At 41.4% G+C, this 26,817-nt stretch overlaps 1 protein-coding gene across 8 annotated transcripts in view; it reads right to left on the bottom strand.

The window, feature by feature from the left end:
* jarid2b (jumonji and AT-rich interaction domain containing 2b) overlaps positions 1-26,817 on the bottom strand; it is a 384,803-nt gene that overhangs the window by 88,739 nt on the left and 269,247 nt on the right. For 6 of the 8 annotated variants that reach the window (XM_069913428.1, XM_069913423.1, XM_069913421.1 and 3 more), the window contains one exon: positions 17,141-17,310. In XM_069913428.1, the coding sequence (XP_069769529.1) occupies positions 17,141-17,240 (100 nt within the window). In that variant the 5' untranslated portion in view covers positions 17,241-17,310. Of the gene's footprint in view, positions 1-17,140; positions 17,311-18,169; positions 18,295-26,459; positions 26,585-26,817 lie in introns of those variants that run through there. The other 2 variants (XM_069913426.1, XM_069913427.1) reach the window with 2 other exon arrangements.

The following is a 26,817-nucleotide window of genomic DNA, read 5'->3' on the forward strand; positions in this document are numbered from 1 at the left end:
AACTTTTAGGCCAGCAAATAACAAACAGAATAGTCTCAGTAATGTTAACCTTCAGGCAAAATGAAAAATTCAAGGAAAACTAAAAACGGGCATAATTCCTTGCAGAATGAGGATGATTTGTTGTGTTGAGGTGCAGCAACCTTTACTGCTCCATATGCATAGCTGAGAACACATTGGAATCCCCCCACCACACCCCCCCAACAATTCTGAACATGTATAAAAGTTTTCTCTTTTCCGATCAACCTGAAACATTAAATCCTTTCCTTTTTCCCAGTGCCCACACACTTCACCTACTGGCTCCGATTTGGTACCATTAGTACTTCGTCCCTTATCCCTCTTCAGCCCACTTTTCATCTATCATCCCACTGTCTCACCCCTCTTATACTGGCTGCCTTGTCTCTCCAAAATCAGTCCTCATGCAGGGCTTTGACCAAAAGTAGCAACTATTTTCCCTTCCACAGATGCTGTCAGCCTGCTGAGTTCCTCCAACAGTTTATTTTTTGCATATTTTCAATTATTATTTATTAGATTATCGGGAAACAAGATGATTACAATATTATTACAAAAGCTTTTAATAGCAGAAAACCTGCTGTTTCCTTTCACCATCCAAAAGAGCCACAGGTTGGTAAGTTAACTGATCACAGTAAAATTGACTCTGGCATCTAGTTAAATGGTAGAAGCTGAGGAGAGAGGCGATGCAAGTTTGGGGAGAACAAAAGAACGGGGCGGTAAATACATTGCGTTAACCAAAACCCCTGTTCTGCTTTACGAGTGTCACACACTTTTGTCCATTTGATTAACTATTACATTTGAAATGTAAACATACAGCACGGTAAAAGGTCCTTATGGCTCACAAACCAGTGCCATCCAATCACCCTACAACCCCTAGTACATTTTTGAACTATGGTGGTACTGTTCTAGAAACCAGTCACCAGAAGCTTCAAAAGGTCTGCTTAAATAAGTAGACAGGAATTAATTTTTAAGTTTTAAGTTTCAAGTAGCATGTGTGACAATACAAGCCTTCTTGTATACACTTGAAGAGCTTGCATACTCAATTCTTGGATCCCAAGCCTCGTAGGTCAGGACAAGAGAGATAATGTGCAACTATGCCATGACAAACCAGCCCTGCTGGTTACGCGCAATTAGCGGGGCAGTCGCAATAAAGATGGCAACACGCATCAGTCTCTTTCCGCCCCAGAACAGAAGTTAGTATGCGTGCTTGCATCAGCTTGATGCAAGCAGTGGGACAAACGCGCGGTCCGATTAATGGCCTAATAAGCGAGCACGCGAAGTTTGAACAAACATTCTGCTGTGACACTCAAGCTAACAGCCTGTCTCCACTCTGTTCAACCACTCTCTCACAGCACACTACAGTGGTGACCCCGACGAGTCTCCACGCCTTGAAGACTCAACTAAATGGACCCCACGGCAGGAGGTGCTGTAGCGTTGAAGCTGCCAACCTTCTAGACCAACCAGCCTCACACTTGGTTCAGCCAAGTGGAGGCCCAGTTCCAAATCAAGCAAATCACTTCTGATTCAACAAGATATTTCTATTTTGTTAGTTCACTCGACCAGGAGGCCGCTGCCTGCATAGATGACCTAATTCAAGCTCTGCCGGAAGAGGGTAAATATGTAACATTTAAAAAAAACCTCTATCAGCACCTACAGCCTATCCTGATGCAAGAGGGGAGCCAGACTCCTACACTTAGCCGGTCTGGGGAACAGAATGCTGTCCGTGTTAATAGACGAAATGCTTGCACTGGCTTGAACAAACCTTTTTGGAGCTGATTCTGGACTATATTAGGCTCCTGCTTACTGCGCAAGGCCGCAGCAAACCCTGACATCTTCTCTCGCATCCCTTCATTTGCTCAACGGTCCACATGATTTCCATCTGTTTTATCTGGCATGGCTTTCACAAAAGGGTCATGGAATGGGCACGGGCTTACCTGGATTGCCAAATGAAGGTGCAGACCCACACACAAGCACTTGTCCTCCAGGTGTTCGAGCCTGCCTCACACCGCTTCCAGCAAGTCCACATGGACAATGTCGGCCCATTGCCTGTTTCGCAGGGGCACCATTACCTGCTCACAATGATAGACCGATACACCCGCTGGCTGGAAGCAAATCCACTTCCCGACATAGTCGCTGACACTTGCGCAAGTGCCGTCCTGTCCACTTAGGTGTCGCTTCCCACAACACCACCAACAGGGGTGCACAGTTCACATCCACCTTGTGGACCGAACTGTCCAAATTCTTGACAACAGAGCTCCATCACATGTCTGCCTATCACCCGCAGCCCAATGGCCTTGTGGAGCAGTTCCATCGGCACCTCAAATCAGCCCTCATGGCTCGCCTCAAGGGTCCGAACTGGTCAGACGAGCTACCCTGGGTGCACCTGGGAATCCACACGGCCCACAAAGATGACTTGCATGCTTCCACTACTGAATTGCTTTATGGACAGGCCCTCACCGTCCCAGGCCAATTGCTTCCCACTCCCACTGGCCCAGCCCAAGACAATGAAGCCACACTCGTGCACATATAGAAGCTGGGTTCCCTTGCCCCTCCACCACCCTCACAGCATGGTAAGCCCCTCCACTCATGTTCCCCATAATTTAATGTCTTGTGCTTGTTTCTTCGTACACAGGGGTGGACACAGAGCACCTTTTCAAAGTCCCTACAAGGAACTCTGCACAGAGTGCGCCACAGAATGAGTTCCACTTTAGCCTTAGAGATCGGGGGCAGAGAGGAACTTTTCACATTGGACTGCTTGAAGCCAGCTCACTTGGACATGACCCAGCTGTTCCAAGTATAGCAATCAGCACTCAAAGGCAGGCCTCCAAAGTGCCAGGACGCCACCAGTGCCGATTCTTGAGTGGGGGGAGGGGTTATGTAGTGACGTGCAACTATGCCATGACAAACCAGCCCTGTTGGTAACGCACGATCAGCGGGGCAGTTGTGACAAAGATGGTGACACGCATCCATCTTTTCCGCTCCAGAATGGAAGTTGGCGTGCGCACAAGTGGTCCCAATGCCGGTCTAATAAGCAAGCGTGTCAACTTTGAATAAACATTCTGCTGTGACACTCGAACTAACAGCATCCATCTCCAGTCTGTTCAAGCGGCACGCTACAGTTGCACTGTTTAACCACAGACTATTTTTCCAGAAATTACAATCTCCAAGAAGCATTGAGACAGTTGGAGAGTCATACAGCATGCAAACAAGTCCTTCAGCCTATTAGATCTATGCCAACCATTAACCATCCATTTACACTAATCCTACATAATCCCAGTTTTTTTCCCATAGCCCCTACATTCTTAGCAACTCCACCCAGCTTCTCCCATGAGGAGCAATTTGCATGTCTTTAGGACATGGGAGAAGACTCTAGAGCAGGGGTGTCAAACTCAAATTCACGGAGGGCCAAAATTAAAAACTTGGACTAAGTTGAGGGCCGAACTAAATATTTATTGAAATTTTTCAACAACATCTGCATGTTTTCTCTTCTTTCAACATATGTAATGTTAAACTTTTTCTTATTAAAATAAATGTTTAATAATAGTTTTGGATAAACTCTTTCATTGTCATTGTCATTGGCCCATTTCCTTTAGCATCTGAAACCGTGCACATGACGAGTCAATGAGGGATGATTAAAGCAGTGGTCTTCAAATTTTTTCTTTCCACCCACAGACCACCTTAAGCAATCCCTTACTAATCACAGAGCACCAATGGCACAGGGACGCGAATGGAAAGAAAAAGGTTGAGAACTGTTGTATTGTGGTAACTCCACATCTGATTAGGTTAATTGTTAGGCAAGTGGTCAGAGAAGGACCCCTCCCCCACCCCTATAAAGGCTTAAATCACAGGAACAAAATAAGCTTCCGTCTTACTGCTCCCAATCTTACACACAGTCCTGATGTGGAATGTGGGGTCGCAACTCCACGTTCACCCGAGTTCAGGTGCTGTCTGTGTGGAGTTTGTACGCTCTCCCCTTGTCTTGGACCAACAGGTCGGTCGCCTGACGAAGGCACCCGAACCCCCCCGTTGAAACGCCGGCGTCTGGGGCGGTGGAGGAATTGGCTGAGAAGAGCGCGTTGCTCCCATCCCCCTCCCATGGTTGGAGAGGGATTAAACTGCGATCTCACGGCGCCGGGCTCGTCTCCAACAAAAGGAGTGGGAGGCAGGGTCCGCCGCGCACGGAGCGAGGGGGAAGGCATCGCCAACGAGACGTTCGGTCCGGCGTCACCGCTGAAGCGCAGACCCAGCGAGGATGGTCCCCAACTCCAGCCGCGTCTGTGTGTCCGGGAGCCGGGCGGGCTGAGTGCGGCGCTCCGATCCCCGGGATTCGGGACTCTGAGATCCCGCCACACCTCCGGTGTCTTCATTTTCACCTTCAGTGTGCATGCGCTATACTGGCACGGCGGCCAGCGGGCCAACTCTAATATATATTTAATATGATCTTGCGGGCCAAATGTAATTATATCGCAGGCCAAATTTTGCCCGCAGGCCAGAGTTTGACATGTGTGCTCTAGAGTATGGGGTTGTCCCTGGGAGAATATGCAAATTCCACACAGCACTTGAGGTCAGAGTGAACCTGGCTGCTAGATTGTTAAGACAGTAGCACTTACAGCAGTTGAGAGCATAACAGACATGGAGTGAATTTCAAAGTTACTTGTACACATTGTGTAATCTAGACGTTGAGGCAATTCTGCAGATGGACTACTATGGAACTATTTTCTGAAGTAACCTTTCAGGGGTAATTTGATGGGTATTTTCCTCCAAGGAAAATCCAAGAGAAAAATTACATTTCACTAATGTGTGCACAGTATAAAGGCACCATATTGCAGCCATCGGAAATGTGAGATGAATTTGGGAATTGCTAAACAGCTGCAAATCAAAAGCTTATGTTAGGTATCAAAAACAGTATTTGTCTATCGAATTTCTGCACTGCACAGAAATATTAACCCCCACTATACACGAAACACCTTTCCATATTTGTAAATGTTCTTCAATTAACCACAATAGAAACAATTCTAAATGCTCCCATGCTATAATTTAATTTTTGAAAAATTCAGAGATACTGGATGGTAACAGGCCCTTTTGGCTTATGAGCTCATACCATCCATGTGACCAATTAATCTACGAATCCTGTACATCTTTGCAGGGAGAAAGGAAAACAGAGCACCAGGAAAAAACCCATGCAGACTCTGGGAGAATGTACAAACACAACAGTGGATATGATCCCGGGTCCCTGGTACTGTGATAGCATTTTGCTAACCATGGTGCCTTGACATTTGACATTTATTGCAATGAAATTCTGAGGGAGCACGTACATGAGTTTGTGATTATTAAAACAAAGTGCAACGTACTTTAACTTAAGTTATATCCAGCTTCCTTTTCTCAAATTTTGTGCTATTTTTGATGAGCAGTAACTCCAATAATTTATAAATTTTCCTTCTCACATCCAGCTTCCATCTGGCAAGATGCAGAAGTAATTGACATCTTGGCACCCAGCATGCAACGATAGTTGCAGATTGATGCAGGATACCAGAACGGGAAGACACTCCCCACTCTGCCCCTCCTTGGGGGAAGAGCTCTGAAGAGACATCTACAGAAAAGGAAACCCACAGCAGTGGACCAGGTCACCTGGGTCCAAGCTGTAGGAATGCTACAGGTAAGGGTGGCATCCGTCCCTCAACAGGATTGCCAGGTTAATGGCTAATAGCTTCTGGGAGACAGAATTGGCTTCAGCATGCATGTGGATGCCATGGTGAGCTGACCTCCTGAAAGGCCTCAGGCGTGGTAGCTTCCTAATGATTCAGGGATTTGAAACCCAAAACTCTACAACTTAAAAGTATGCCCTTCAGCTCATCTAGTTGGTGTCAAACTACTAGTCCCACTGACCTGCACCCAGACCACAGCCTCCATACCATTCCCAACCATGTACCTATCCAAAATGTTCTTAAATCAAGCCAGCGTTCACGTCATTTGGCAGCTCAGTCCACATGCTCACCACTCTTGTGTGAAAATTTCCCCTAAACATTTCATCTTTCACTCTAAACCAATGGTTCACAACCTTTTCTTTCCACTCACATACCACTTTAAGTATTCTTTATGCCATAGGTGTTCTGTGATTAGTGAGGGATTGCTTAAGGTGGTATGTGAGTGGAAAGAAAAAGTTTGAAAACCACTGTTTTAATCATATCTAACTGACTCCTTATGTGCACGGTTTCATAACTCCAAAGGAAATGAGCCAATGACAACTTTTCTAAAGCAAAAATATTTCAGTAACAATTGGATCTAGGGCAGTGATTTTCAATCTTCCATTTCCACTCGCATACCACCTTAAGCAATCCTTTACTAATCACGGAGCACCGACGGCATAGAGAACCAACCACTACTCTAAACTAAACCCATATCCTCTAGCTTTTGTCTAACCTAACCTGGATACAAGGAGGTGCATTCTGAATGAGTCCTTGATCTTAGTTCACCGCAGGGCAGCTATAAAAGTACAGGGACATCAGAGGTGATGACAATGGAAAAGGTGGTGGGATCTCCTTGTCTCTGATGCGACAATGCTTTGCATTTCTGAAATTACATGGGGACTCTGTCTTTGCAACGCAAGAGAAGGACTGTCTTCTTTGTATCTGTACATGACATTAAATTGAATCCATAATCTTGCACCCACAACTTTATTTACAGTTTCCCCCTAACTAACATGCTTCCTTTTCTCAAATGATTATTCACTCAGCTGCATGAACATTGACAGAAAAAAAATAACAATTCATAATTTATCTACTCCAGGAGGGGTTTGAGCCAAACAAATGATGGGTTAGGACGAGGTTCTGATTTGTACTGTTAATTATTCAAGACCCTGCCAATCAGGGTATTTTGCACATACGAAGCCAACAATAAACTTCGAAGTGGGTAAGGAATGGAAGACCAAGGTTTGAGTAAAATCTTGATCACTGAAAAGGGTAACCCTATTTTGATATTATTTCACCTGTTATTTTCCGAACCAGACATATTCCATTAAATCCAATAGTCCAAAAAATATATTTGGACTACTGTGTTATCTTTTTAACCTTCTAGGTCTTGCCAACCTTCACACCCTCTTCCAGTAACCCTGCCTCAATATCACTGTGCCACACCACCCAATTCATTGGACATATGTAAATCACAGCTGAAACGCAAACTCAATTCACTCCATTGGGAATTAGATTTTTCTAACCAAATATGTCCATTTCCACAGATTACCATACTCCTTCAATAAAACAAGCAATATTTTACAACTGCAATTAAAAACTACTTTTTAAAATTTTCAATTATCAAAATTATTTCCAGAATTACACAAATATGTTAAGTGTTGAAAGGACTATAGCTGCCAGAAATGACATTGGTTTCAAAACATTTCTTCCCATGAAGAAGTGGTAAACAATTTCTGATACCTAAGTAACAGAATTGACATGCTTCTTTTCAGTATCCTTGAGTTTTTCATTGAAAGAGAGCCTGTTAACTGACTGAATAAAACAATGTTCAGATACCAATTTAGAGCTCTTCTGCGTGAAATTAATATAAACTCCAAGATTACCAGGGTAATGTAGAACCAGAAACAAACCAGGCATTTATTTAATGCCATCATCCCCTCAAAACTGATCAGCAAACTCCAAGACCTGAGAGACCACAATTAGTGAAAATTGGTAAGAACTTCTCCACAATCTCCATCAGTACCAGTTCTTTGTTTATATTTTATGCTGTGTACAGTTTACTTCTGCACTACAAATTAGTGGTAATTCTACTTTGCCCACAGGAAAAAGGAGTTTCAGGGTTGTATGTGATGTCATGCATATACTCTGACAATAAATCTGAAATCTGAGTTTGGCATTTTTTGGGTTAAATTAAGGTATTACTCAAGAAGGCTATTATAAATTGCAAAATATTGGAGTTATTTTGTTCCTCCAGAATTATTCTGTGGAAGTTGGGTGATTAAGAGTGGGAAAAAGTTTGCATTTGTTACAAAATGAGTTAATAAAATTATGATAAAATATATTGTTAAAAGGTATAGATGGTGGAGGTTTAATTTAGGTATTTAGGTACACTTCACAGACATTCACATTTCACACAAGGTATCTCATTTAAAATGCAAGAGCTATGCCTAGGTGGAGACTTCATGTCTCCAAATGACTTTGCGGAGACAATGGAAGAGTACTTGTGACAGTTTTACAAGTAGGTGTTAATTGATCACCATGTTTACACAGGGCCCTGCTTCAAGAATTGAAAATCTTGTGCTATAAGGACTGGGCTGGAAGTTTAAATAGTTGGCTGAAGGTTGCTATTCTAAGAGGGTCCATGTGGTTTTGCAAACAGAGAAAAAAACATCTAATCTTTTGTGGGAGGAAGGAGGGAGAAAGTGTCAGTTTACTGCCAGCAGTTGCAGCAAGACCCCATTTGAAGAGGGGTTTTGAGTTCAGCCTACTCTAAACCTTTGTAGTCAATTACAAGAGGATGTGGCTGGTTAATGTATTTATCCTGAAATGGGGGGAAAAGAGAACTCTCTGTGGTTACCTGGTAGAAGAGGTTATCTTTTGGAAAACCCATGGTGGGATGGGGTGTGGGGTTGGTGGAGTTTCTCGGAAAGACACTCTGTGCTTTTAAGCTGCAGGATCCTGATAGCCCTCCTGGGTGTGATAGGTGGGGCATAGGTGCCTTTAGCATCTTTCAACCTGAGGGGGGGGGGGGGGTAGCCCTAGTAAATAACCAACCCGGCCCCCTTGATGATGTGGTAAGTGACACGTCACGAAAACTAGCCTCACCCGTCCCTCCCCCTACCAGCTGAATCTCTCTCCCATATCAATCACGCTCCCCCCAACCTGTGGCAGCTGACTCCTCTCCCCTCTTCCCCCACGGCAGCCAGGTGATTCCTCTCCTCTCTCCCCCGTGGCAGCCAGGTGGCCCCTCTTCTTTCTCCCCCACGGCACCCAGGTGGCCCCTCCTCTCTCCACCGCAGCAGCCCACCCCTCTTCTCTCCTCCTCCATGGCAGCCAACCTCTCTGCTTTCTCCCCCGCGGCAGCCACTTCTCCATCTTGGACCCTGGCAGCGGTCCCTCTCTCCCTCCGATCATCGCAGAAACTTCAGCGGGGCTTTCCCTGTGACGGCAGTGGGTTGGCCATTTTGCTGTTCAGGCCGCCGGTCAATGCATCCTGGGTACCTCCGAGGTAGGGCTTGGACCCAGTTGACCCTTTCAAGCTGCCTTGTGAGTGGAGCACTATCCGGGCAAATTGCCCATTTAACCCCAACTTTCAAGGCAGTTTGAAAGCACCTACTGAAGTGGCTGATTAAAGGAAATCAGTTTGTGTGTGTGGCCAATGAACAACGAATATCTCTCGCTGAAACCAACAAAGACCTTCCTTTGCGGTAACAATTTAAGTTAAAGCACTAAAGCCCAGTGAAGATCATAAATGTTAAATTCTGTGCACAGTATAAGATGCGAAAAATGAACGAATGGACAGAGAAACAAAGAACTTTCCTGAAAACATACACATGCGCTTAGAATTAGAAAGGGGTTTAATAGTAATAAGTTAAATATTGATATTATTATGTATGAAGAAAATTAAAAATGTTTTTGTTTAAGTAACCATTGTCTTGGTGAATTTCTGTGGCTATTGATTTTTGGGTCCTCTGGGCTCGTAACACATTCAGTACACTGAGTTAGAGTGGATTGTCAAGTACACGTACCAAATAAACCCTCAACTCCAGCCGTTGGTCCAACCTTGTAAAGATTTTAAGACTTAGTTGCAGAATTAGGCTATTCAACCCATCAAGCCTGCTCTGCCAATTAGATCATGCTGGAGTAGACTTTTCCTCTCATGCCTTCACCCCATAAGCTTTGGTAACCCTTACTAACCAAGAACTTGTCAACCTCTGCTTTAAATTTACCTATGACTTGGCCTCCACAGCCATCTGTGGCAACAAGTTCCACACATTGACCACCATGGAGCTGAAGAAACTTCTCATCTCGGTTTGAAAGAAACGCCCTTTTGTTCTGAAGCTGTGCCCTCTGGTCAGTCTCTCCTAGTACTGCAAGGCACGTGTGGATAGCAAAGGAGCATGAGGGAAAAAGCGAACTTGATCAGCAGCATTTAGTGTCTGCAAGTCATTAAAACTGTATCCCCCCCCCACCACCCCCCCCACACAGAACAGGTACACAGATGTAGGGACTGCAAAACAAACCCAGCCTAATTATCCTTACCTCTCTACCTCCCTGATAAAACTAACACTCATTGTGTGCAAAAAATCAGGACAGTTGAAAGTATGATGTCTTCACCTGCTGGAAATGGACACCATAAATGATAGCATCACACATGGGCAGAAACCTTAAAAGGGGGCAAGAATAAAAGTGTCTGCCAATTCCAGTCACCTTCTATTGAAGCAATCACATACTATCAGAAAGTCATCTTTCTTTTTCAATATTTTTATTGAAATTCCACATTGAAAAATACAGAATACTAAGAATACATCTTAAAAGTCATCTTACAACATAAATTAGTCATCAAAAACCTCTTGGACAATTTGTACACTTTGAGAGAACAGCTCCAAAAAAAGGCACAGTACACAAAGTGCAAAACTCAGCAGGTCACACAGCAACTCTAGGTAGAAAAATGTAACCAATGTTTTGGGCCCCAGCCTTCGCCAAGGTATGAGCAAAAGGAGGCATAAAAAAATGGGGGGGGGGGGGGGGGGGCGGGGGGAGGAAGAGAGTGGCAGTGGCTAATTAACCATTAGGCTGAGTAAGCTTAAGTCGAGGGGCCTAGAAGGGAAGGGTGACTGAGAGAAAAAAAATGGTGTAAGTGTACACTTGAGTATTTTGGATGATATTTCAGTACTTTTACTTATTTTTTTCATATCTGGAATATTGCAAATACTATTGTGTTTTCTAAATTAGGCTCCAAACATATAAACATTTCAAAGTAATGCTTTAAGGACTTCGTACTGCAACTGTGAGATTATGTTTACCATGATGACGTTATTATGTCACAAGTTGTATACTGTTAACAAGCTTGTATACTGGTTAAAGAGAGGGAACGAAGCCTGTTGGAACATGAATGCCTGTATTGTGAAATCTATAAAATAAAACGGTAAACAGAGACGTTACTTTACTAAGTCCATGTTTTACCGCTCCCTTACAAATGGCAGAAAATCAGAAGTTGGCTGTGCTATTCTCCAAGTACATTCTGTTTTAACAGCAAACTGCTTTCAAGTAAAGACCATGCTTGATTACTCGACAATACCAGTCAGAACGTGATGACATGAAAGTACTTGTGGAAAGGGTTGTTGCTACAAGGAAATTTCTTGCTTATACATGTACTACATTATACATAGTACAATGATACAAGTTATTTAACATATCTTAACATCACAGTTGTACTTTAGTCTTCAGAGAAATGTGGCTCAGCGACAAGGTCTTGGATCGCCATTAAACAGGATGGGCTCATTTTATTTCGGGTGGACAGAGATGTTGTTCTGTGTGGTAAAGCCCGTGATGGTGGCCTGTGCATTTACATCAACACAGAGTGGTGCAAGGATTCTGCACGAGTCTCTGGTCACTGCTTAATGCTGGTGAATTTGTGACCGTCAGCAGATGTAGACTATTTTATCTACCGCAGGAATTCACCATGGTCCTCATACTTGGAGTGTACTGCCCCACCCCCATCTCCCCCCCCCCCCCCCAGGCTAAATCTAAGGAGGTGATCTGGGAACTGTATGGGGCTAAAAACGAACTACAGACCACACACCCTAATGGACTAATTATTACCGATGGGGATTTCAAGACTGCTTTGGCACATGTTCAAGGTAGAAAGCAGCAACCGATAGTGACTGCGTTGATCTGGAGAAGCATATGGCATAAATGACCAGCTACCTTAATAAATGTACTGACAACATCAGCATCAACAGGAAGTTGAGCCTGCTGGATCTAAACACCTCTCTTTGCAATTGGATTAATGACTTCTTCCTGTCGGGGAGACCTCAGACCATCCAGAACAGAAACAGCACTTCCAAGACCATCACACTGAGCATGCCCCCCCACCCCGCCCCCAAGGGCTGCGTACTTAGTCCACTGTTCACTCTGCTGACCCACGACTGTGCAGCTGAACACAGCTCAAACCACATCATCAAGTTTGCTGACGACACGACCATGGTGGGCCTGATCACTAAGAATGACGTGTCAGCGAACAGAGATAAGGTGCAGACTTTAATGGACTGGTGCAGAGCCAACAACCTGTATCTGAATATTAAAAAATAAGAGAGATGGCTGTCAACTTCAGGAGGGCCCAGGAGGACCACACTCCGCTGACCATTGACAGCTTGACCATTGAGGTTGTCAAGAGTATCAAGTTCTTTGGAGTGCATTTGGTGAAGAATCTCACCTGCTTCCTTAACACCAGCTCCATAGTTAAGAAAGTCCAGTAGTGCCTTACTTCTTGTGAAGGCTGAGGAAAGTTCATCCCCCACACTCCATCCTCACTACATTCAACAGAGGATATATTGAGAGCATCCTGTATAACTGCATCACCGCCTGGTTTGGAAGCTATAGCACCTCGAACTGCAAGACCCTGCAGAGGATAGTGAAGTCAGCGGAAAAGATCACGAAGGACATCTACAACACTTGATGCAGGAGAAAGGCAATAAACATTGCAAAGGACTCTGCCATCTGGTAGGAGGTACCATAGCACTCATGTTGTTACATCCAGATTGGCCAATAGTTTCTTCCCCCGGGTCATCAGGCTCCTGAATTCCCAGGACATATGTGGATAGTGTACCACATTTAAATTTATGTAAATATTTTCCATGGTCCTGGAGAAACGGTATCTCATCTTTACCGTGAGCATGGTATGAACGATAAAGGTCTTTATTCTATTCAACAAAGGGCGGAGCGAGGGGGAAGGTCAGGGGGAGCCTTACTGAAGCTCAATCTAGCAGCCCCAGGTGGTAGTTAATCCACCACTGGGGGGTGGGGGAGAGAGAGGATGGAGGGGGCAAGGGAGGACCACAAGCTAACAGGTTAATCAAAGGTGGATATGGTTGGGTCAGTAGAACAGAAAAAAAAGCTGAAACGATGGGGCAACTTTCTGATAGGAGAGGGAAGGGAAAATGAAGGAAAGTAGACAGAAGGATAGGGAAAGAGAGCAAATTGGGGAAGGGTTTAAACAGAAACTGGAGAAGCTGATACTAATGTCATCTCGTAGGAGGAGAGTGCACAGACATAAAGTTGAGTGCTGTTCCTCCAATTTGCAGGAGGCCTCGGTTTGACAGTGTATGAGGCCATGTATAGCTAGCTGTGTGAGTCTGTGAATGGTGTGTGGAATTAAAATAGTTGACTACTGGGAGGAGGTCCCTGTCTCTGCAGCGAACAGAGCAAAAGGTGCTCAGCAAAACAATCTCCCAGTCTGCGTCCAGTTTCTCTGGTGTACACTTGACTATAGGAGGAGCACCAGATGCAGTAGCGAACTCCTGCCAATTCAGAAGTGGAATGTTGCTTCACATGGAAGGACTATTTGGGGCTCCGAATGGTGGTGAACCCCCAAAGAGAAGTTCCTCTTTATGCTTTGTATAAGGTACTGTAGTACAGATGTCAGCAGCAGAAGTGGTCCTTTCATTCTCCACTTTGACCTGTTTGTCGATATCAGCCCTCATATCACATGAACTTCTCCCAGCTCAGGGAAGACACAGGTAAATGCTGAGTGGAGCCCCCCCCCCCCCCAACTTGGAACCAGCAACTTACAACATCGGTCATGGAATGTGCATGCTACAGACAACTTGGGGAGCCAAGGTTTGCATAGTGGTTAGTGCAAAACTGTTTTCATGCCTGCGACCCGGGTTTGAATCTGGCACTGTCTGTAAGGAGTTTGTACATTGTCCCCACATCTGCATGGGTTTCTTCCGGGTGCTTCGGTTTCTTCCCATCTTTACAAGTGTATGGGGGTTGTTGGTTCATTGGGATATTGGGCGGCATGAGCACTTGGCCAGAAGGGCCTGTTACCATGCTGTATGCATAAATTTTTTTTAAAATAAAAACTTCACCACTCAAAATAGTTAACCAGCATGTTTGAATAAAAGACTACAACCAAGGCCATTGGTCCAAACCAACTGAGCAATTTAGATTTCTTTTCATTTTAAGATTAGTTTGATGTTTTGGGTCACATTTCACAAATAAGTTTCCACTACAGGCTGCCTTACTGTGGGATACAACATGGGGGAGGGGGAGCATTTTGAATTCCCTGACCAAGATTTCTGTCAGATAGAGAGGAAAAACACACCACTGTTACTTGTACTGACAGAAGGCAATGAGTAAAACAGTGAGAAATAATCCAATTCCATCTTAAACTGAGGCGAAGTGGGAAGGGAATGGGTGGAAATGAGTGATTGATGGAGGAAAGAGACCACGTAAACAATGATTTATTATCAAAAACTATTCTCCAAAACTCAACTACCATGACTTCTGGCTTCAGACCCAGTTCACAGGGATATTCATTCACCCAGTCACTGGCATCCATAGGCTTTTCACTTTCCATACTTGCCCTGCCTTTTGCTGAAGTTCGTTTATTATCATCTGCCCACCCATACAATGAACGAAGCAGCATTTCTCCGGACCACCATGCCCGCACATACAATACACAGCACATAATAATCATGTACGCAAAACCCCTGGTATCCGGCACCTATGGGGATTGGTAGATGCAGATAAGTGTATTTGCCAGTTGCTTTAGATTGCATGTTGAAGGATTGGTGAATTGACTACTAGAGGAGCCAATTTTAAACATATGCTATTTTTTACCTATTTGATATCCGCAAATTTTTTGCCCATTGCTATCATTCCTCAAGTATGGAGTCCAGAACTGCGCACAGTATTCCAGGTGCGGCCTCACCAATACCATGTATAATTGCAGCATGACCTCCATGCAGACCTCCTTACAGACAGTGCAGGGATTCAGAACCCTGTCCCAATCATTGGTGTTGTAATTGCATTGCGCTAACCACTACGCCAACCTTGCACAATTTTTATTTATTTTGAAATGTGGTTTATAGAAATGGTTGAACTCTAATGCTGCCACAAAACAATGAATTTCACTTCACGTTCATGACAATAAATTCTGATTTTGAGACGTTCTGCAGTTACAGGATACTATTCATCAACCTCACAGCCTGCAGGAAGAAGCTATTTCCCAGCCTATCAGACCTGATTTTGATATTCTTGTCAGATTCTGTCTGATGGACAGGACCGGCGGAGGTGGGGGGGAGTGGTCCTCAAAGATTTTTTAAAGAACTACATAACGGTTACAGGACCTTCCAACCCTCAAGCCTCTGCCATCCAAAGACACAGATTGACCTATAAAACCATATAATATAACCACTTACAGCACAGAACAGGCCAGTTCGGCCCTACTAGTCCATGCCGTAGCAAATCCCCACCCTCCTAGTCCCACTGACCAGCACCCGGTCCATACCCCTCTAGTCCCCTCCTATCCATGTAACGATCCAGTCTTTCCTTAAATGTAACCAATGATCCCGCCTCGACCACGTCTGCCGGAAGCTCATTCTACATCCCACCACCCTCTGCGTAAAGAAATTTCCCCTCATGTTCCCCTTATAATTTTCCCCCTTCAATTTTAAACCATGTCCTCTAGTTTGAATCTCCCCCTTTCTTAATTGAAAAAGCCTATCCACATTTACTCTGTCTGTCCCTTTTAAAATCTTAAACCCCTCTATCAAGTCCCCTCTCAATCTTCTACGCTCCAGAGAAAAAAGCCCCAGTCTGCACAACCTTTCCCTGTAACTCAGACCCTGAAATCCTGTCAACATTCTCGTGAACCTTCTCTGCACTCTCTCTATTTTGTTTATATCTTTCCTATAATTTGGTGACCAATACTGTACACAGTACTCCAAATTTGGCCTCACCCTGTCAATTTTGGGAAACAATCCTTGCCACATTTATATTCCCCACCTACAGCCATTTGAATTGACCGTTGTCTCTCACTCCAGATGGAGAACTCCCTATCAAATAAAGCTCTTAGCTGCCCTGCAGCCTAACTAAGCCCAGTCTATCCTGATCCTCTGCCAGGTGCCGTTTCTGATGCTTTCTCTTGTTTTATTGGGAGATGGTGCAGTTGATTCTCTCCCAACTTCTCTTTCCTCCACACTTTCAGCAGACCTAGTTTTCTGAACAAACCAGTTTTGCTCACTGCACATCAACTGCTGTTTAGATCACTGATACTTGCCCCACTGGCCAACACTGCTGTCAATGGACAGCAAGTGCTTGTGTGTGCGTGTGTGTATATATAAACTGGAGCTAGGGTGGTTTGTCTCAGAGTGATGCTCAATTCCAATATGTAGAGGTGCCAACTCCATGATCAACGGGGAGAACGCCTCAAATGGTGTGTGTTGACGTGAAAAGGCTGGGAGTGCCTGCTGAAATGGTGAATGGGAGCTCGATTTTAAAATTTGGATAGGTACATAGATGGAAGAGGTATGGAGGGGTCTGGTCTGGGTGCAAGTCAATGGGATTAGGCAGAATAATTATTCGGCACAAACTAGATTGGCCAAAGGGCTTGTTTCTGTGCTGTAAGGCTGAGAGTGAGAACTGCAGCAACTGAAAGCCATAATCACACATTAGCAGACATAAGAAAGCATCTTTTGACCATACACAACAAACAACTTTTAGTCATTCACTCTGTTTCTACAGTTTCAGGAGTGATGCAGAATCATTTACAAGTGTGACAAAAATTGCTACGCACCTCCTAAGAACCACACTTCTGTTTCCATTCATCTGGAATTTTATACCGACTAGGTTAATAATTAATGCAGGTGAAATATCAATGACCTAAGTTCACTTTGTGAACTTAATTATTACAGCTGTTTCTGAGTTGACATGAATTAGCAATTTGGAATATAGCCACTAATATTATGACTTGGCACTTGGCCACTAATATTGCAACACCTGCCATTTTTCACAAGAACATGTCAAACTGGCTGACACTAATTGTTTAAGGTAATCAGCGTCAGAGAGATCCTAAAACACAAAAGAAAACAAACTGCAGAGAAACCATGTCATCACGGAATTGATCAACTCGAGAGGAATAGCACACATACCTCTAAGGCAAAGGAAAGTAAGGAAATCTTCTGTTTTGGGCTTTCTTTTCGAGAGATCAATGATCTGCGTTGCAGGAGGGGGCAAGACTGGATCCACCATCTTGACCGGGGTTGTGTTGGGGGAGTTGGGCTGCGATTGGGCAAATTTCCTTTGTGCTTGCAGCCTTGGCCTGGGTGGGGAAAAGAAAAAAAATTCCCCTCAAAAACATGGACCAACACACAATTTTTTTTCTCTAAGAGTGGGCGACAAAAGAATTTGGACCATCCTTCCATATCCTTTGTCAGAAATGTCATAATGTATACAATAGAAATGCTTTAACACTTCATATAACTAATACCTAGCAGCCACTGTGCAAGGTTGATAATGATATCAAGTTTATGGTCATACACATTGTATAATGTACATATGCATCAAAATTTTCACTTGTTACAGTCAAACTTATAAAGAAAAAACATAATTAATAGACAATAAATACATATAATGGATAATAAATATCCTCAGTAACCCTCGTACAAATTAAAGTGTTAATGTTATCCCCGGGCCTCAATTAGTTCCATTCTGTCAGCAGTAGCTGCTGAGACATCACAGTAACTGCATCGGCCACTTGCACTATTTTTAGCCCAAAATATTTGAAGACACGCAGATTCAGATCTCTCCGCTTCACATCTCCCACCTTTCTGAAGCCAATGAAACTCTACATGATCAAAAGCACGGCATCTATTTTGCTGATTTACAATTTGACCATAGGTTTTTCAGTAAGTTGAAGGACATGTGCAGCATTATTCAAATTACAATCAGGTGCTCAAAACCTCATCAAAGTACAAGAAACAACAGGAAGCCATGAATCTCATTCAGCTTGTTCTACCCAATCCACAATCAATGATCCAATCCTCCAAATTAAAAAAAACCTCATTCTCCCATCTCTCATTTTGAAACTTTGCCTTCTATTTCTGGAAAGTCCATCCTGAGGAAATTAGCTTTACATCATCATCCATTAATACTTTTCTATTTTGCAATGAGATTATTACCTCCAGTTTTTTTCTGAATTTCAATCGCAATTTCCCCTCAGAGGAACTCCATCAGTGCTTCTCCATCTTCCAGTCTATTCTCTCTCAATCAGATAAATAAACAAGAACTCTGACAGTCTTCCAAGTACTGACATTCGAAAATTTGCCCACCATTTTCATCATCAAATGTTTTGCCAGAGCATGGGCTCCCGTGATCTATCTCTCTTCCTTGTTGCTCTTGCTCTAAAATGGCATTCAAAATGACGCAGAATAAGCATCCATTTACGTTTTTGACTAGACAAATCAGCCCATCTTCCTCCTCCTCCCCGATTCTCCTCATATGCTCCCTGAACAACCCGTCTTCTTTGGCCAGTGTTTCCAACATACCACTGATAACTGTGTTGCTCAGACTTGCCTGCTTTACAAGAGAGCCGCAGAATTGCAGGGCCAGGATCCGAAAAATCATTACCGTTCTCCATTAGTAACTGTATACAATAGACTTCCTGCAAGTACGTAACATGTCACTTGCGACGCCACTGCTAGAGCAGTAAATAATGGTGCAGTGGAAAAGGCTTCAGAGGTACAGGATGCCCAGTAATTTTTCCTGCTACCTAGGAGAGTTGAGAGGGGCTATTTGACACCTGGACAGAAATACAGGGAAACCTTTTGTTTTGTGCTATCCAGCCAACACAATAAAAATGTAACAACAAAAGTGCAGGACATCATGTTGAAGAGACAAGTGCAGTTGAACAGTGCCAGGAATCCTCATACCAATGAGTTCTGATGACAAAATGAAAGGAACTGTCCTTGAATTGAGAGGTTCATGTTTTCAAACTCGTGCATCTTTTCCATGAAGGGGGGACGAGGATGGAGAGAAGAGTCTGAGTATCTGGGAAAGGACATATCAGCAGACACTGACTGCCTCTTGTACTTCAATCTCCCTATGATAAAAGGCCTACGTACCAATTGCCTTGTTGATCACTCCTGCAACTGCCAGTGTAGCTTCTGCAGACCGTAATCTCACATAGCGTAGCCCTGCACTTGCTCCTCATGGTGACTGCTTGTTTATTCTTCTTTGGACATCCTTTCATCTCCACATTTTCACAGACTGTGCTCAACCTGCAACCTTCTCTGTATTTTGTGAATTTTCAAGCCCCATTTCCCTTTTCTGACCCCCCCCCCCCATACCCGTGCGGGTTATGTGATCTTTCCCACTGGTGATGGAAATTGTAAGGCCCTGGTTTCCTTTTAATTCATTCATTTTTCACCCCAGAATCTGGGGATCATTAAGAAGGCAAGCATTTATTGCCCATCACCAACTGTCCTTGAGAAGGGGGTTGGAGGTGATGATCTGCAGTCCTTTGGTGAAGATACTCCCATGAGTACAATTCCAGGAGGTAGGCTAAGCAACAATGAAGGACGGGCAGGCGAGGAATTTTCAAGCCAAGGCAGCTCAACCTGGAGGGGAAGCTGGAAGTGATAGTGCTCTGACAGCAGCTGCTGCCCTGGTAGCAGCATTGAGTTAGGGGGATGCTGCCAGATTTGGTAACAGCAGTGCATTTCATAGAGAGTACATGACCATGATAAGCATGACCATCAATGATGTGAACGGGGTATCCAGTGAACAGTTTGGGTTGCCCTGGATGGTGTCATACCTATTCAGACAAAGGATGAAGAGGGGGGTGGGAGGGTCAGATGCTCTTTCACCCTCCCCCATCATTTTATCCAAGAGAATGCTTAAAGGTTTTAGAATGGCCTGATTCCTATGAAAGTCTCACTTTTAACCATCTCACCACTGAAAAGGACCAACTTATTCTTCTCACTGATTGGATCATATTAAGATTTTGATGCAGCATTTATTAGTCTCTCCCCATGAGATGTTCTATAATCTCATGATATCATCAATCACCTTTTTTTTTAAATTTTTTTATTTTTCACACCATAAACCACATTAACCATGATACATACTTTTTCCTTTTCAAATATATACAGTGCCATTTTCTCCCCCCCCCCCTCCCATCCCACACTCCCTACCTCCCCCCTCCCGTCCATTTACAGTACAAAATCTAGGATACATTAAACCAGTCAAACAATGTTGTCATTCAATAAAAATAAACAAGAAATTCCACTGAGTCAATTCTCTTCATTTCCTTCTCCTTTCGTTAATTTAGGTAGTGAAGAGAATTTAGGTAGTGAAGGTAGTATGAGGAGAATCAGGGAGGAGGAGGAAGATGGGCTGATTTTCGCTATTGTGTTTCATGTAAGGCTCCCATATTTGTTCAAATATTTCAATATTATTTCTTAAACTATATGTTATTTTTTCTAATGGAATACATTTATTCATTTCTATATACCATTGTTGTATTTTCAAATTATCTTCCGATTTCCAGGTTGACATAATACATTTTTTTGCTACGGCTAGAGCTATCTTAACAAATCTTTTTTGTGCATCCTCCAAATCAATTCCAAATTCTTTGTTTTTTATGTTACTTAGGAGGAAGATCTCTGGATTCTTTGGTATATTGTTTTCTGTAATTTTATTTAATATCTGGTTTAGATCTTCCCAAAATTTTTCTACTTCCTCACATGCCCAGACTGCATGAATTGTTGTTCCCATTTAATTTTTACATCGAAAACATCTATCAGATACTGTTGGGTCCCATTTATTTAACTTTTGAGGTGTAATGTATAGCCTGTGTATCCAGTTATATTGTATCATACGTAACGTCGTATTTATTGTATTTCTCATCATTCCAGAACATAACTTCTCCCATGTTTCCTTTTTTATCTTTATATTTAAATCTTGTTCCCATTTTTGTTTAGTTTTACCATTTGTTTCCTCAATCTCCTTTTCTTGCAGTTTAATATACATATTTGTTATAAATCTTTTGATTATCATTGTATCTGTAATCACATATTCAAAGTTACTTCCCTCTGGTAAACTCAGACTGCTTCCTAATTTGTCCTTCAAGTAGGATCTCAATTGGTAATATGCCAGCACTGTATCTTGAGTTATATTGTATTTATCTTTCATTTGTTCAAAGGATAATAATCTATTTCCTGAAAAACAATTTTCTATTCTTTTGATCCCTTTTTTCTCCCATTCTCTAAAGGAAAGGTTATCTATTGTAAAAGGGAGTAACTTATTTTGTGTCAATATTAGTTTTGGTAATTGATAATTTGTTTTATTTCTTTCTACATGAACCTTCTTCCAAATATTGAGTAGATGATGTAATACTGGAGAACTTCTATGTTGTACCAATTTTTAATCCCATTTATATAATATGTGTTCAGGTATCTTTTCCCCTATTTTATCTAATTCTAATCTAGTCCAATCTGGCTTTTCCCTTGTTTGATAAAAATCTGATAGGTATCTTAATTGTGCAGCTCTATATTAATTTTTAAAGTTTGGCAGTTGTAAGCCTCCTTGTTTATACCATTCTGTTAATTTATCTAGTGCTATCCTCGGTTTCCCCCCTTTCCATAAAAATTTCCTTATTATTTTCTTTAACTCTTTGAAGAATTTCTCTGTCAAGGGTATTGGCAATGCCTGAAATAGGTATAATATCCTTGGGAAAATGTTCATTTTAATACAGTTTATCCTTCCTATTAGTGTTAGTGGTAAATCTTTCCAATTCTCTAAATCGTCCTGTAATTTTTTCATTAGTGGATAATAATTGAGTTTATATAGTTGGCCGAGATTTTTATTTATTTGTATACCTAGGTATCTTATTGCTTGCATTTGCCATCTGATTGGTGATTCCTTCTTGAATTTTGAGAAATCCGCATTATTCATAGGCATTGCTTCACTTATATTTACATTAATCTTGTAACCCGACACTTCTCCATATTCCTTCAATTTCTTATACAATTCTTTTATTGATAGTTCTGGTTCTGGTAAGTATACTATAACATCATCTGCAAATAAACTGATTTTATATTCCTTGTCTTTTATTTTTATCCCTTTTATATTATTTTCTGTTCTTATCAATTCTGCTAGTGGTTCTATAGCTAACGCGAACAATAAAGGTGATAGTGGGCATTCCTGCCGTTTTGACCTGCTTAAGTTAAATTGCTTTGATATATATCCATTTACTGTCACTTTTACCAATGGTCCCTTATATAATGCTTTAATCCAATTAATATACTTCTCCGGTAAACTGAATTTTTGCAATACTTTGAATAAATAATTCCATTCTACTCTGTCAAAGGCCTTCTCTGCGTCTAAAGCAACTGCTACTGTTGGCGCTTTACTCCCTTCTACTGCATGAATTAAGTTAATAAATTTACAAATATTGTCTGTTGTGCGTCTTTTTTTAATAAATCCAGTTTGGTCTAGATTTACCATTTTAGGTACATACTCTGCTAATCTGTTTGCTAATAGTTTAGCTATTATCTTATAATCTGTGTTAAGTAAAGATATTGGTGTATATGACGCTGGTGCGAGTGGATCTTTCCCTTGCTTTAGTATTACTGTAATTATTGCTGTTTTACATGAATCTGGTAAGCTTTGTGTTTTATCAATCTGGTTGATTACTTCCAGGAGGGGAGGAATTAATAAATCTTTAAATGTTTTATAGAATTCTATTGGGAATCCATCCTCTCCTGGTGTTTTATTATTTGGTAATTTTTTTTATTATCTCTTGTATTTCTACTATTCCAAATGGTTCTGTTAATTTATTTTGTTCCTCTATTTGTAGTTTTGGTAGTTCAATTTTAGTTAGAAATTCATCTATTTTCCCTTCTTTCCCTTCGTTTTCAGTTTGGTATAATTGTTCATAGAATTATCTAAAGTTTTCCTTGATCTCCTTTGGATTATATGTGATTTGTTTGTCTTTTTTCCTTGATGCCAATACCATTTTCTTAGCTTGTTCTGTCTTAAGCTGCCATGCTAGAATTTTGTGCGTTTTTTCCCCTAGTTCACAATATTTCTGTTTTGTCTTCATTATATTCTTCTCCACCTTATATGTTTGTAGTGTTTCATATTTTATTTTTTTATCTGCCAATTCTCTTCTTTTAGTTGTATCTTCCTTCATTGCTAATTCTTTTTCTATATTTACTATTTCCCTTTCCAACTGCTCGGTTTCCTGATTATAGTCCTTCTTCATCTTGGTTACATAACTTATTATTTGCCCTCTAATGAACGCTTTCATTGCATCCCATAGTATAAACTTATCTTTCACTGATTCCGTGTTTATTTCAAAATACATTTTAATTTGTCTTTCAATTAATTCTCTAAAATCCTGCCTTTTGAGTAACATGAAGTTTAATCTCCATCTATACATTCTTGGAGGGATGTCCTCTAGCTTTATTGTCAATATTAAGGGTGATAATATTCTAGCTTTATATTCTGTTTTTCTTACTCTATCTTTCATACGAGCTGATAACAAAAATAGGTCTATTCTTGAGTATGTTTTATGTCTTGCCGAGTAATATGAATATTCCTTTTCCTTTGGGTGTTGTTTCCTCCATATATCCAAAAGTTGCATTTCTTGCATCGATTTAATTATAAGTTTGGTTACTTTGTTCTTTCTGTTAATTTTTTTTCCAGTTTTGTCCATATTTGAATCCAAATTCAGGTTGAAATCCCCTCCTATTAATATGTTCCCTTGCGTATCTGCTATCTTCAAAAAAATATCTTGCATAAACTTTTGATCTTCTTCGTTAGGTGAATATACATTGAGTAGATTCCAAAACTCCGAATATATCTGACATTTTATCATTACATATCTCCCTGCTGGATCTATTATTTCCTCTTCTATTTTAATTGGCACATTTTTACTAATTAATATAGCTACTCCTCTTGCTTTTGAATTATACGATGCTGCTGTTACGTGTCCTACCCAATCTCTTTAATTTCTTGTGCTCCAATTCAGTTAAATGTGTTTCTTGCACAAATGCTATATCAATTTTTTCTTTTTTCAGTAAATTTAGCAGTTTCTTCCTTTTAATTTGGTTATGTATTCCGTTAATATTTAAAGTCATATAGTTCAGCGTAGCCATTTTATACTTTGTTTATCTTCCCTTTCCGTTTCTCCATCATTACCTTTCCTTCTTATCCATTTCTGCTTTCTTGTTTTGAACACTTTATAAGACAACATTTCTAAAACATCAAACATTTTCCCTATTCTCCTATTTAAAACTTCTTTAACCCTATTCTCCCCTCCCCCTCCTGAGTTGTCCTTTATCCCTTGTCGACAACCACATCTCCCCTCTCCATTTGGATTTGCGAATTCACTCGCAAACGTCAGCTGATTTTGCAGTGACCGTAACTCCTCCCCACCCAGCCCCCCCAGAAAAGATTTCAATTTTCATATGTAACAAAGGTCACTCTTTTAATTCCCTCCTTAATCCCTCTATTACATTTCCCTCCCTTATTAATTCTTGTCTATATATATTTTTCTCTAATACGGATACATTCATGTATGCACACTATATATATATATATATATATTTTTTTTTTTTTTCTTTGGCTTGGCTTCGCGGACGAAGATTTATGGAGGGGGTAAAAAGTCCACGTCAGCTGCAGGCTCGTTTGTGGCTGACAAGTCCGATGCGGGACAGGCAGACACGATTGCAGCGGTTGCAAGGGAAAATTGGTTGGTTGGGGTTGGGTGTTGGGTTTTTCCTCCTTTGCCTTTTGTCAGTGAGGTGGGCTCACTGTATATATATATTTATATTTATATATATATATATATATACACACACACACATATACCCCTTTACACACATACATATAGATCGTGGTCATTTTTACTCTTATTACATGTCTTCATCTCTCTGCTTATTTTATAGTTGTTCTGCAAATTTCCTTGCTTCCTCTGGATCCGAGAATAGTCTGTTTTGTTGCCCTGGAATAATTATTTTAAGTACCGCTGGGTACCTTAACATAAATTTATATCCTTTTTTCCATAAGATCATTTTCGCTGTATTGAACTCCTTCCTCTTCTTCAGGAGTTCAAAACTTATGTCTGGATAGAAAAAAATTTTTTGACCTTTATATTCCAGTGGCTTTTTGTCCTCTCTTACTTTCTTCATTGCTTTCTCCAATATATTTTCTCTTGTTGTATATCTTAAGAATTTTACTAAAATGGATCTTGGCTTTTGCTGCAGTTGTGGTTTCGGTGCTAAAGTTCTATGTGCCCTCTCTATTTCCATTTCTTCCTGTAATTCTGGTCTTCCCAGGACCCTGGGGATCCATCTTTTATAAATTCTCTCATATTCTTGCCTTCTTCATCTTCCTTAAGGCCCACTATCTTTATATTATTTCTTCTATTATAGTTTTCTATTATATCTATCTTCTGAGCTAACAGCTCCTGTGCCTTCTTTAGCTTTTTTATTAGATTCTTCTAATTTCTCTTTTAAGTCTTTTACTTCCATATCTACAAATGTTTCTCGTTTTTCCATATTTTCCACTCTTTTTGCCAATTCTGATATGGCCACTTCCATTTTATTCATTCTTTCTTCTGCATTCTTAATTCTTCTTTTTATCTCATCAAATTCTTGTAATTGCCATTCTTTCACTGATTCCATATATTCTTTAAAAAAAGATTCATCCATTGTCTTGCTTTTCTCTTCTTCTTCCACTTCTTTGTTCTTCTTCTTCTTCTGGGTTGAGCATCTGTTGTTTCCTTGTTTTCTTTTTACCCTCTTCTTTCTTGTTGTCGTTATTGTCTGTGTCCTGCACCTGCTGATGTGCTGCAGGTGTCTCTTTCAGCTGTGGAGATCGACTCCGCAGCTGTTCCCCCCTCCCGTCAGTGTGTTTTTTTTCATGCGCATGCGCGGTTGCACACTTTTACTCGGCTCTACGAGCCATTTTTGTAGTCCCGAGCCCGGGACCTCCACTGACCTGTGGGAGCGGGCCTCTCTCTCCGCGGCGGGCCTCTTCGGACAGGTAAGGCCTTCACCTTCTTCTTCCGATGTCTTTCCTTCTTCTTTTCTTCCCGTTGTTTTTGGTTTTTCTTTCTTCGCTGCCACTTTCTTCACACTTTTACTTTCACTTTGTTTTGGTTTTTAAGTTTGTGCCTTTGCTTTTCTCTATCTTTTTTTTAAACTTTTCTGGAGAGGGCTGGAGTTCCCCTACCGGCCACTACTCCATCACGTGACTCCTCCATCATCAATCACCTTCAGGTCCAGATTCACCTCATTCATTCCTTCACCTACAAAATCCTTAAAAATTGCCAACAGATTTAGTTAAGCAAAAGATAATGTTTTACAAGCAGAGAAAAAGTAGCTATATTTAAATCTCCAAATAGTCACATGACTTTATGGCCAACTGGAATGGAGTGTCAGAAGAGGAAAGTGCTCTCACCCTCTTCCAGTCACAAGCACACATCAATAACTAAATATGGGGAGTTCTGTGCCATTGAGTCTCATCGTCATCAACTGTTCAAACATAACCTTCCAGACTACTCCAACACATATCCACATTGAAACTGGAGGAAGGAGAAAAACAGAGATTGCATTCAACTAAGCAGATATGCAAGTTAAATTTCAATTTCCAATATTTCTTTAGATCAAAATAATGTTTACCTTATTGCCAGCAACACAAGATTAAAATAAAAAAATGGGGAGGATTCTATCCATGAGCAATAATATTTTTTGGTGAAAATGTATTTTTCATTCATAATTAAAACTTGAATCACTGAGGAAGAGAAGGATGATATAAA

This window comes from Narcine bancroftii, chromosome 1 (assembly GCF_036971445.1).
Source record: "Narcine bancroftii isolate sNarBan1 chromosome 1, sNarBan1.hap1, whole genome shotgun sequence".
Lineage (NCBI taxonomy): Eukaryota > Metazoa > Chordata > Chondrichthyes > Torpediniformes > Narcinidae > Narcine > Narcine bancroftii.